The 12,611-nt window shown below is 40.0% G+C and overlaps 1 protein-coding gene across 5 annotated transcripts in view; it reads left to right on the top strand.

The window, feature by feature from the left end:
- Nucleotides 1-12,611, top strand: part of CACNB4 (calcium voltage-gated channel auxiliary subunit beta 4) — a 266,569-nt gene that overhangs the window by 220,168 nt on the left and 33,790 nt on the right. For all 5 annotated transcript variants that reach the window (XM_043488109.1, XM_043488110.1, XM_043488111.1 and 2 more), the window contains 2 exons: nucleotides 326-384; nucleotides 12,387-12,496. In XM_043488109.1, the coding sequence (XP_043344044.1) occupies nucleotides 326-384; nucleotides 12,387-12,496 (169 nt within the window). The remainder of the gene's footprint in view (nucleotides 1-325; nucleotides 385-12,386; nucleotides 12,497-12,611) is intronic.

Below are 12,611 nucleotides of genomic sequence, written 5' to 3'. Positions count from 1 at the left end.
GCACAGAGCCAGCTTATCCTGGTCTCCTGGTGGCCGTTCTATCCCCTAAAAAAGAGATGAGAGTCTGTCTTGGGCCTAGTGAACACCGCTGGTTCACCCCTCAGCACCCTGGAGGAGAACCAATGGGGGAAACTGAGTAAGTGCAAGTAGGTTAAGTGTGAAAAACTCCGTTCATGGTTATTTGCCCTGTCCCACCCCCAGCAGACAAATAGCTGTGATAAGGTCTTTGTTTGGTTGGAGTGCCCTTCTCTTGCAGTTCTCTCACTTTTGATTTGTCTCTCTCTGCTGTTGTTTGCCTCATTGTTTTTTTCTCGCCTCTGCAAAGGTCACAGACATGATGCAGAAAGCCCTCTTTGATTTCCTGAAGCACAGGTTTGATGGGAGGTGAGACATACAGATGATTTTGCATTTTTATTTTCCTTTAACCACCATGAATGATAAATTGATTTGTAGGTCTATGTTTCCTGCGATTGCAGATGCTCTCTAATTAAAAGTTAACTCAATGTTCAAGGGAGAATACAATGAAAGTGCTCTGAAAATACGAAGTTAGGATGTATAGCATTGAATCTCTTAAAGTAAAAGGACCTTGATAAGGAAAATAATCCATTTGTTTTATTTAAATGTATGTGTTAGTCTTTATTATTCTCACTTGTAATTGAATTCATACCAAACATGTTTATGAGAAAATAATGAAAACTCTAGAATGTTTCTGACAATATGGTGCATCAGTGGTCAAGTTGGGTAGAGTCATTTGGGAACTGTGTGTGTGCATGCATATATGCATGTGTATCATATGAAGATATAAAGTACTAAATTTCCTTAAAAGAAGAGGGCAAGAAATGTTTCCATCATGGTGGTGGTGGTTTAATTGCTAAGTTGTGTTCTACTCTTGCAACCCCATGGACTGCAGCCTGCCAGGCTCCTCTGTCCATGGTATTTTCCAGGCAAGAATACTGGAGTGGACTACCATTTCCTTCTCCAGGGCATCTTCCTGACCAAGGGATTGAACCTGGGTCTACTCTGTTGTAGGCAGTCTTCTGCATTGCAAGCAGATTCTTTCCTGACTGAGCCACCAAGGAAGCCTGTTTTCATCATAAGCCTCCCAAAGTGACTATTTTGTAGGGAGTAGAATTTCTTTGAATATTCAGTTCTTGGTGTGTTTTACTAGAAATTACCTTGCTATTTTATTGGTTTCTTTTGTATGTATCCTATCCCACTATGACCCATATCAATATGGCTCAGTCTTTAACCAATGGAAAATTTTATCATTTTAGTTCTGTGAAAAATATCTGGAAGGAGCTTCTGTATTTTGCAGAGAAATGTTAAAAAGTCCACACCGACTCAATACTAAGAACTAAGCTCTTTCACAATGCAGAATGTTTTCCATGTAAAAATAACCACATGAAGTCAATATCTGAAGATTTATTACAAATGAAGAAAAATTCTGATGGATAAGTATGGATAAATGCATCCAGCTTACTAAATTTTTAAATATTTAAAGATATTTTTAAAAATTCCCACATAGCTTTTAAAAAATGTGATTATTTTAAGGAAAAAAGCAAACATGATAATGCTTTAAGTTACAAATTGTATATATTTTTTAAAAGAAAAACCTTCTGGATAATTGTGTTTAAAGTATTTGTTAGTTTCTGGGACTATATATAATAGAAAGAAAATAAGCTGGGATTTTAGTTCCAATAATTGACATTTTGGTTCAAGGAAGCAGAAAGCTTCAGTGCCATTATGTGAATTGCTAATTACCTCAGTACAGACTTCAGTTCAATTCAGTTGCTCAGTTGTGTCTGACTCTTTGCGACCCCATGGACTGCAGCGTGCCAGGCTTCCCTGTCCATCACCAGCTCCCAGAGCTTGCTCAAACTCATGTCCATTGAGTTGGTGATGCCATCCAACCATCTCATCCTCTGTCATCCCCTTTGCCTCCTGCCTTCAATGTTTCCCAGCATCAAGGTCTTTTCCAATGAATCAGTTTTTTGCATTAGGTGGCCAAAGTATTGGAGCTTCATCTTCACCATCAGTCCTTTCAATGAATATTCAGGACTGATTTCCTTTATGATTGACTGGCTGGATCTCCTTGCTGTCCAAGGGACTCTCAAGAGTCTTCTCTAACACCACAGTTCAAAGCATTAGTTCTTTGGCACTCAGCCTTCTTTATGGTTGAACTCTCACATTCATTCATGACTATTGGAAAAAACATAGCTTTGACTAGACAGACCTTTGTTGGCAAAGTAATGTCTCTGCTTTTTAATGTGCTGTCTAGTTTGGCCATAGCTTTTCTTCCAAGGAGCAACTGTTTTTTAATTTCATAGCTATAGTCACCATCTGCAGTGATTTTAGAGCTCAAGAAAATAAAGCTTGTTACTGTTTCCACTATTTCCCCATCTATTTGCCATGAAATGATGGAACCAGATGCCATGATCTTAGTTTTCTGAATGTTGAGTTTTGAGCCAACATTTTCACTCTCCTCTTTCACTTCCATCAAGAGGCTCTTTGGGTCCTCTTCACTTTCTGCCATAAGGATGGTGTCATCTGTGTATCTCAGGTTATTGATATTTCTCCCAGCAATCTTGATTCCAGCTTGTACTTCATCTAGCCCAGCATTTGTCATGATGTTCTCTGCATATAAATGAAATAAGCAAGGTGACAATATACAGCCTTGACATATTCATTTCCCAATTTGCAACCAGTCTGTTATTCCATGTCCAGTTCTAACTGTTGCTTCTTGACCTGCATACAGATTTCTCAGGAGACAGATTTCTCAGGTCAGGTGGTCTGGTATTCCCATCTCTTGAAGAATTTTCCATAGTTTATTGTGATCCACACAGACAAAGACTTTGGTGTAGTCAATAAAGCAGAAGCAGATGTTTTTCTGGAACTCTCTTGCTTTTTCAGTGATCCAATGGATGTTGGCAATTTGATCTCTGGTTCCTCTGCCTTTTCTAAATCCAGCTTCAAAATCTGGAAGTTCTTGGTTCACGTACTGTTGAAGCCTTGCTTGGAGAATTTTGAGAATTACTTTGCTAGTGTGTGAGATGAGTGCAATGGTGTGGTAGTTTGAACATTCTTTGGCATTGCGTTTCTTTGGGATTGTAATGAAAACTGACCTTTTCCAGTCCTGTGGCCACTGCTGAGTTTTCCAAATTTGTTGGCATATTGAGTGCAGCACTTTCACAGCATCGTCTTTTAGGATTTGAAATAGCTCAGCTGGAATCCCATCATCTCCACTAGCTTTGTTCGTAGTGATGCTTCCTAAGGCCCACTTGACTTCCCATTTCAGGATGTCTGACTCTAGGTGAGTGATCACACATTCATGGTTATCTGGGTCATGGAGATCTTTTTTTGTATAGTTCTTCTGTGTATTCTAGCCTCCTTTTCTTAATATGTTATGCTTCTGTTAGGTCCATACCATTTCTGTCCTTTATTGTGCCCATCTTTGCATGAAATGTTCCCTTGGTATCTCTGATTTTCTTGAAGAGACCTCTAGTCTTTTCCATCTATTGTTTTCCTCTATTTCTTTGCATTGATCACTGAGGAAGGTTTTCTTATCTCTCTTTGCTATTCTTTGGAACTCTACATTCAAATGGTTATGTCTTTCCTTTTCTCCCTTGCCTTTTGCTTCTCTTCTTTTCTCAGCTATTTATAAGGCTTCCTCGGACAACCATTTTGCCTTTTTGCATTTCTTTTTCTTGGGGATGGTCTTGATCATCGCCTCCTGTACAATGTCACGAACCTCCATCCATAGTTCTTCAGGCACCCTGTCTATCAGATCTAATCCCTTGAATCTATTTGTCACTTCCACTATATAATCATAAGGGATTTGATTTAGGTCATACCTGAATGGTCTAGTGGTTTTCCCTACTTTCTTCAATTTAAGCCTGAATTTCACAATAAGGAGTTCATTATTTGAGCCACAGTCAGCTCCCGGTCTTATTTTTGCTGACTGTATAGAGCTTCTCCATCTTTGGCTGCAAAGAATATAATCAGTTTGATTTCAGTGTTGACCATCTGATGATGTCCATGTGTAGAGTCATCTTTTGTGTTGTTGAAAACGAGATGATGGAATAGAAGGACATGTACTCATCTTCCCCAGTGAGAACTGCAAAATTTCAACTCACTGCTGAGCAATCCTTGACAGGTTGTTATCTGTCCCACCAAAAAAAGATCCCCCCAAAAAAGATACCCCACATCCAAGGGCAAAGGAGAAGCCCCAACAAGATGGTAGGAGGGGTGAAATCACATTTAGAATCAAACCCCATACCTGCCAGAGATGCTCGGAGGGCTCAAATAAAACTTTGTGTGCACTGGGACCCAGAGTCCCCAGAAGGACTGAGCCAGACCTGCCTTTGAGTGTCTGAGTATCTCCTATGGAGGCACGGGTCAGCAGTGGCCTGCCGCAGAAACAGGGGCTCTGGGTGTAGCTACCTGGGACACACAGTGTGTGGCACAAGCCCTCTTGGAGGAGGATGCTATTAGCTCTACCATAGAGTTGCTGAGCAGACAACCCACAAACTGCAAAACAATATACCAAAGAAATTCTCGTACTGTTAAGAAAGAAAGTTCTAGGACCCACAACAGATTTCCCAACCTGGGGATCCAGCAAAGAGACTGAGAACCCCCCAGGGAATTTGACGTTGGAGGCCAGTGGGATTTGATGACAGAACTTCCACAGGAGTGGGGAAACAGACTCTTGGAGGGCACAAACAAAGGAGCCAGGAGAAAGGAGCTGTGTCCCCACAAGAGACTGAGCCAGACTTGGCTGTGAGTGTCCAGGAGCTTCCAGCAGAGGCGTGGGTCAACAGTGGCCTGCTGCGGGGTCAGGAGCACTGAATACAACAGTGAGTGCATAAGTCCTTTTGAAGGAGGTTGCCATTATGATCATTACCCCTAGCATAGTTTGGCCTCAGGCCAAACAACAGGGAGGTAACACAGCCCCACCCATCAACAGAAAATTGTATTAAAGATTTACTGAGCAGGGGCCCTGACAATCAGAACAAGACCCAGTTTCCCCCACAGTCAGTCTCTCCCATCAGGAAGCTTCCATAAGCCTCTTATCCTTCTCCTTCAGAGTGCAGACAGAATGAAAACCACAATCACAGAAAACTAACCAAACTGGTCACATGGATCACAGCCTTGTCGAACTCAATGAAACTATGAGCCATGCCATGTAGGGCCACCCAAGATGGACAGGTCATGGTGGAGAGTTCTGACAAAACGTGGTCCACTGGAGAAGGGAATGGCAAACCACTTTGGTGTTCTTGCCTTGAGAACCCCATGAATAGTATGAAAAGGCAAAAAAATATGACACTGAAAGATGAACTCCCCAGGTTGGTAGGTGCCCAATATGCTATGGAGATCAGTGGAGAAATAACTCCAGAAAGAATGAAGAGACGGAGCCAAAGCAAAAACAGTGCCCAGTTGTGGATATGACTGGTGATGGAAGTGAAGTCTGATGCTGTAAAGAAATGAACCTGGAATGTTAGATCCATGAGTCAAGGAACATTGGAAGTGGTCAAACAGGAGATGGCAAGAGTAAACATTGACATTCTAGGAATCAGTGAACTAAAATGGACTGGAATGGACAAATTTAGTTCAGATGACCATTATATCTACTATTGTGGACCAGTAGCCCTTAGAAGAAATGTAGTAGCCCTCATAGTCAACAGAAGAGTCTGAAATGCAGTACTTGGGTGCAATCTCAAAAATGACAGATGATCTCTGTTTGTTTCCAAGGCAAACCATTCAATATCACAATAATCCAAGTCTACACTCGAAATACTAATGCTGAAGAAGCTGACGTTGAATGGTTCTATGATGACCTACAAGACCTTCTAGAACGAACACCAAAAAAGATGTCCTTTTCATTACAGGATACTGGAATGCAAAAGTAGGAAGTCAAGAGATACCTGGAGTTAACAGGCAAATTTGGCCTTGGAGTATACAATGAAGCAGGGCAAAGGCTAACATGTTTTGCCAAAAGAATGCACTGGTCAGAGTACAGACTAGATTGCCTTGATAAATAGAGCCCAAAATGTATAATGAATCAAACTCGGTGGAAACTTGTTGCTCATTGCACAGTCTGAGGCAGGTGTTCCTCAGCTGGGAAGGTGGGTAGGATGAAGAAGGGAAGGTTTGGAAAGAACGTTTGTCCTGTGCATCATTTGGGACTGCTGGCCTGGGGTTGGTCTCTACAATCAGCTGTAGGGAGAGGAGTGAACCAGCTTCTCTGGTTCACATCATTCTCACATTTCACTGGCTAGAACTTAGACATGTAGCTACACTTTCTTGCAAAGGAGGCTAGGAATTACAGTCTAGCTATGTGCCCAGGAGGAAGAGAAAATGGATTTTGTTGAGCAAATAGCAGTCTGCCATATTTATCTCGTGGACACGAGGGCTTAATAAGAAAGCCATAGATGTATCCTATTCTCTCTCTGTCTTTAAGCAAGATAGATAGAGAATGAAGTAATTTCAAAGAAAACAAGTGAAAATTACTGAGTACTAGACTATTGGAGTTGGAAGGAAAAGTAAAAAGTCCTTATATTCTAATCTCTTAAGTCAAACAACAGGTAGATGGATACCCTGCTTCTGTTTGTAACTTTTGAGTACCAGGAATCTACTACTTAAAAAAAGCATTGCAACGAAACAGCTGAACTCTGGCTTTTTAACTTAACATTGGTTTTGATCCTTGCCTCTGATGACAGGATCCATGACCCTTACCTTCATGCAGCTCTCCCTGGGTTGTTGATAGCTGATATGTCTGGCTCAGTCAAGCAAGCTTCCTTAAGCTGTACTTGGAGTCACATGGCTTTAACCTGTGGGCCTTTATTTAAGGAAGCTTTTAGCAGTGCTTCATCCTGTGGCCCATAAGAGCTCTTGAGCTGAACAAATGCAGTCTAAGTTTCTGTTAGATTGTTTTAGTCCCCACATAACATCCGTATAGACAGCCGTGTTAGTGAAGGTTTGCATGGTAGGACCTTATGGAAAAGAAGGAAGTAATTATTGTAATTTAGCAAAGAGAAGGTGACTGACTTAATTACTGCCTTCAAGAATGAAGAATCTGAGGTTCTTCCTCAATCTTCAGACAGAGAGGAAGTGCATTTAATTGTAACAGCAGAGATTTATCAGCTTGAGTTACCTGATTCATCAAGCACACACTATTGAAGATGATTTTAATAGAAATAGAACTAAAATTCCAATGCCAAGTGATCCAGGGTGTCTGATGGCACAGCAGAGGGTGTAGAGATGTGAGGAGGAATACAGCAGCAGCAGAAGAAATGGCTAGAAAGAGACTCTGCCTGAGAGAGATCTGATGTATGGCAGAGTTTGAGAAAGCTAGATAATAAAGGTGGGAGTAGGAGAGAGGGCTTGCTTTCAAATTAGCAGAGGCCACTGCAGCAGAAAAACAATAATGAATTCACTGGTGTATATGGAAACTTTGATTAGGAAAAAGAAAAGTGTTTGTAGTTTCACTATGACTCTGACATGTCCGCTGTGTAGGGAATATCCTTACATTTTGAGCCATGACAATCTGCTGTGTTGTGTTCCACCAATTAATAAAAGGAGAAAAAACAACAAATAGTCTTTAATTGAAACCAGCCAAGAGAACAATTACACAGCGGGCTTTTGCATAGCAATACAGCATAAACAATATGTTCTAATGGAAACCTCCTCCATGTTTCACTGGCTATGAATGCAGTAGGTTAGACAAAATAGGATAATTTCTTTTTCAGAAAGAGCCAAAAGAGAAAAAGAAACTGCCTAAAAGTCTTTCTTCTTCAGTACTGTTTTTCAGGTCTTGGCTAAAAAATAATACAACAAATTGAATTAAACACCAACAGTGTCTCGTACAGAACCATATACTTACTCTTTTATGATACCTTAGAAATGATTAGAATCAGTTTAAAGCTACTTATTTTACAATTTTATTGTCATTCATTGCTTAATGGATTCATTGCCTAACAAATTCAAGGCTTAACTAGAATGTATGTAAGAAAGAATGAAAAGCACAATACTGAATACTTTCTCAGGGAACCCCTGTACGTGTGGATATCCACATACAGTGACAGTTCCTATGCACAGGTCTTAAACTGAGTGAGTCTAACGAGGTGGTACAATGCACCAGCCTGGCAGGGGCACAGTGCATGCACAATGGCACGGAGCTTTTCTCTCTTCATTTCACACCACAAACATTCATCAGGGATCATCCTTTCAGATGAGGTTTGTTCAGCTGGTTGAACCTACCATTCACAGGCTCAACAGCAAGCAGTCAAACCAATTGCAATGTGTTGACCTATGCTAATCATTTAAAATCCCAACAAAGTTGTAACTTCAGGCTTTTTGACAACTGAATCAGATCAGCTCTATGACAGTTATAGGACACTTTGTAACCAACATGATTATGGCCCCAAATCTTAAATGAACATACAAATAGGATCTGAAGCTACTAGCCAAGACGTGATTTTAAAAAAAAAGGTTTTAGGAAGAATTTAAAGAAAGGAGGCTAAAAATATAATTGAGGGAGACTCAAAAAAGTAGTATTTATTTATGAAAGGAAATGGCAACAGCTGATGCTATCACAAAGCAGCCAAGACATAGAAGAATGAAAACAACTTGTAATTGTAGGCGACAAATGGAAAAGAACAATACAGTGCCTTCTGCTTCATAACCAATAGCACCCTCTTATCAGCTCTCCTACTCTCTATTCAAATGCAGACTCATCCGTGGACACGCAAGCACTCGAGATAATTTATTGAGCCCCTCATGCCAAATATGAATATTTAAATTAACAGATTTTGATTGTAACATGTCTGACCTTATTCTCCCACCCTCAAAGTATATGTAAGCTTCATGGACTCTGGCAATGGGAGAGTTCATGCTACAACTATGAATGAGTATTTAAGAAAATACTTTTAGATATTGCCTCATTTGTTCCTACTGACTGTCCTGTGAGATAGTCTGGCAGAGCTACTATCACCATTTTATTAATTATCATCCTGATGCTCAAAAAAATGGCATGATTTGTCCATGGTCACGCAGCCAGCAAGCGGGAGATCCAGAGAGACTTCCCAGGTCCACGTATGCCTTCCATTCCTTCCCTTCCCCTGACAGTGTGTTCTCTGACCTTTGGAACGCTTTTCTTTTGTGACAAACAAGAGTTGTTTTTTTTTTTTTTAAACTAATATACTAACAGGGTTGCATATTGGATGTGGTAAGGATAGAGTATAAAACGATATTTAGCTTTCCATTATCAACCTGGAAATACTAATTATTTTTGAATGAACGTGTCTCACCTGAGAGTAACGTCTTCCCATAGCTAAGTCACAGAAAACTAAAACTCATAGCACTGATGGAGTGCAGAAATTATGAAGGATTCCAAATCAGAAATAAGTAACAACTAGGATTCAGATTTACCAGATTTATATATATCCAGTATGCTGGGGAACGGAACATCCATTATCCCTCACTAGTAATTACTGGCACTGTGTCATAGAGAAGTATCCAAGGGAACTTTTTAGAGATGTATGTCAAAGATACATGGTAGTATTAAAAGTCACTAGAAGATATGAAGGTATATCAAGAAAAAAAGTAGATAGAGTATTAGTTTAAGTAAAAAAAAAGTATATAAACTAGGTAGCATTTAATAATGAATGTAATTACTTTACTGGGGAGCCTTTAAACAACAAAAAGTTTGGATTTGGTGTCTGGTTTTGATAATAGTAAGCATCTTTGCATAGAAAATAGAAACTCCTGCTTTGTCTTATTGGAGGGTTTCTGGAACTGTGTCTATCTTCTCCTAAACTCTTTCCTACATATGTATTTTTATAAAGAAATAACATATTAACAAATTAGCTAACAAATTAGTGAAGGACAGGGAAGCCAGGTGTGCTGCAATCCATGGGGTCACAAAGAGTTAGACACAATTTAGCGACCAACAACAAATTAGCTGGTATTTTATTGACCAATAAAAGAAGAAAAAGAATTTCTTGTTGTCCACACCTTTTTTGTTTTCAGAACACATGAAGCAGTTTTCATTTCCTATTTTTTTGTTTGTGTTATTATTCTGCCTCTTGGTAAAAACTTTATATATATTTGAAAATGGCTTTGTAAAAGTGTATTAAAACCCAGAACAAATAAGAATACACATCTGCTGATAATCCCTCCAACTTTTAAGAACCAGGGTCACTACCTGGCTAATATAAAACTAGATTTGATTTTCACCTAAGCAGAATAGAATCTTTGGATCCTCTATCCTCTGAAATTGAATATTCTAGACGGCTGAATTCTGCCCCTCCACCAACCCACTCGTCTCCCTCCAGTCATATATTTGAATTGCTTTAGAACTTGATTGTATTTTTCTAATCAGCAGCTCCATTCTTAAAACTGCAAACAAACAAAGATACCAGAAACACAAAAATAAACAAGCAAATCCTATTCTGAAGGTAAAATGAGCTCTGACCACAACGACTACCTATGAGATTTCATGCCTCAAGTGCGGCAGCCAGCTGAGTAATAGAGACTCAGATATGGGCTCCACAGACTTTAACCTGACTTAGAAAGTGGCCATCACTCTGTGTGGCCCAGATCTGCTCTTGATGGTTTGGCTGGTATCTGGAGATTCGGAGTTGCTGGAGAAGGAAGCTGAAACTTTAAGAGAATTATGAGTCTGGTGACTAAGTGCTGGCCTAGAGCTTGGGAGCCTGTGCTTTAGACCTTCTTAGACTCTATGGATCCGGGTGGAACTTCCTCCCCATGTTTCACTTTTATTCTTGATAAAATGAAGAAGTTGTACAGACCAGTATTTTCCAGTATCTTTTAGCAGTTGAACAAGTCCTTACAATGAAATCATAGGTAAGGCCCCAACAGAAATGCAGAGGCATTTATTTGGTATTAAGCATGGGAAAGATGGGCCCCTGCTGGCCAACTCGGCCCCCGTTTGATGTTCTCAGTGACCCGAGATATTTCACAAAATTCGTGGTTTCCACAGAAGACAGTCTGAAGATGCCTCAAATAATTTATTAGGGCCTGAAAAATTCTAAGGAATTAAAATGCTTTAAACTTCCTCACCATCTGCAACTTATATATCCAACACTACCAACAAAGAGTACTTTGCTTTAAAATGGCACCAGAACTTTTTCTGCACAGCCTGTTGCTCTAAATAAATGATTTCTCACCAAAGAGGGCTGTTTTAAATTCTCACCAAGGATTCAGGTCCCTGAAGTCAAGTGAGGAGTCTCCTGAGAGGGCTTACAGTATCCCTAAATAGGTGCGAGATGACAGGACTCAATTGTAGATAACTCTACCCCCTTCTTGCTCCACCCTCTAGAGGAGCTTGAAAGTTGGAGAGAAAGAGTGCGTGAGTATAAAAGGGAAGGGGCCTTGTCTGTTTTCTGGAATCTTCTAAGCTCTGAAGAGAAGCTTAGAAGGGCCCACGTGAGGAAGAGCCCACGATGGCAGTAGCTGGCTTAGAGAGGCATTCTTTGCATTCTGCAGATAGATCATAATTTGAAGTTGAGCAAACCCAGCCTAAAATAAAGAACTTGAAAGTTGTAAGTTCCAGAGATTCTCATTTGCTAGATCATATACATAGACAGGATAGACTTCTGACTCCATTCATTGGCAATGTCTCTGCTTTATTCTTGTCTTGCATGACTGCAAGATACTTTCTAGCTTATGGAAATCCTGGCACAATCCTCACAGTGCCCTCAGCAATAGTGTCTTATTTCTGTCCACCATATGCATTCAAAGTAATATGCAAACATGCTAAAGAATCTTGTGCCTGTAAAAAAGAAACCATATTTTTCATATTCTTAGAAATGAAGCATTCCTTCGGGCCTGTGGCAAAATGCTTCATGTGCCGTGAGTTAACTGTTGAGCCCCAGGAATGCAACACAGCTACCAACTGGTTGATTGTCTTTGATGATTAAAATGAAAAGGATTTTCCCCTTTGACCAGCAGCACTGAGGAACTGTGCAGTTCCTGAAGGTCTTGTTCAAGAGAAAATCAGCTCTGAATTGTGGGGAAATTGTACTGCTGCTTGCTAGAAAGAACATGGTTTATTTATATGTTTTGATTCCCTCTTGGTATGGTGTGCACTATAAGGAGAATTCGCAAAACAGACAATAGTGGAGGAAGAGTTTGCATTCTTCCTGGAGTTTTTTTGTTGTTGAATAGCCAAAAACCTTCCTCCATTCTGCTCTGCTTGTATTTTAATGCTAAGCAAAGCCTATTTAAAATACTTGTGGCCAATGTTTTATTATATTGTGGTTGCACTATAGTATGTAAAGTGGTTATTAAGTACTGTGGTTATAAATCGCTTAGAGAGCCCCGCCACATTTTTACTGGTTTGTTCTGTTCTGTGTTCCTATTCATAGGATATCAATAACAAGAGTGACAGCTGACATTTCTCTTGCTAAGAGGTCTGTGCTAAATAATCCCAGCAAGAGAGCAATAATTGAACGTTCGAACACTCGGTCCAGCTTAGGTAAGATGTTCAAATGTGCTACTTCTCCAAGCTGCGCTTTCAGACTGGGGTGACACCTGTTGCATTTGTGAATGCCTTTCTGGTTTGCTCCGATGCCATTCTTTAAAATTTTTTT

This window comes from Cervus canadensis, chromosome 15 (assembly GCF_019320065.1).
Source record: "Cervus canadensis isolate Bull #8, Minnesota chromosome 15, ASM1932006v1, whole genome shotgun sequence".
NCBI classification, from domain to species: domain Eukaryota; kingdom Metazoa; phylum Chordata; class Mammalia; order Artiodactyla; family Cervidae; genus Cervus; species Cervus canadensis.
This window is presented reverse-complemented; position numbering and strand designations above follow the sequence as displayed.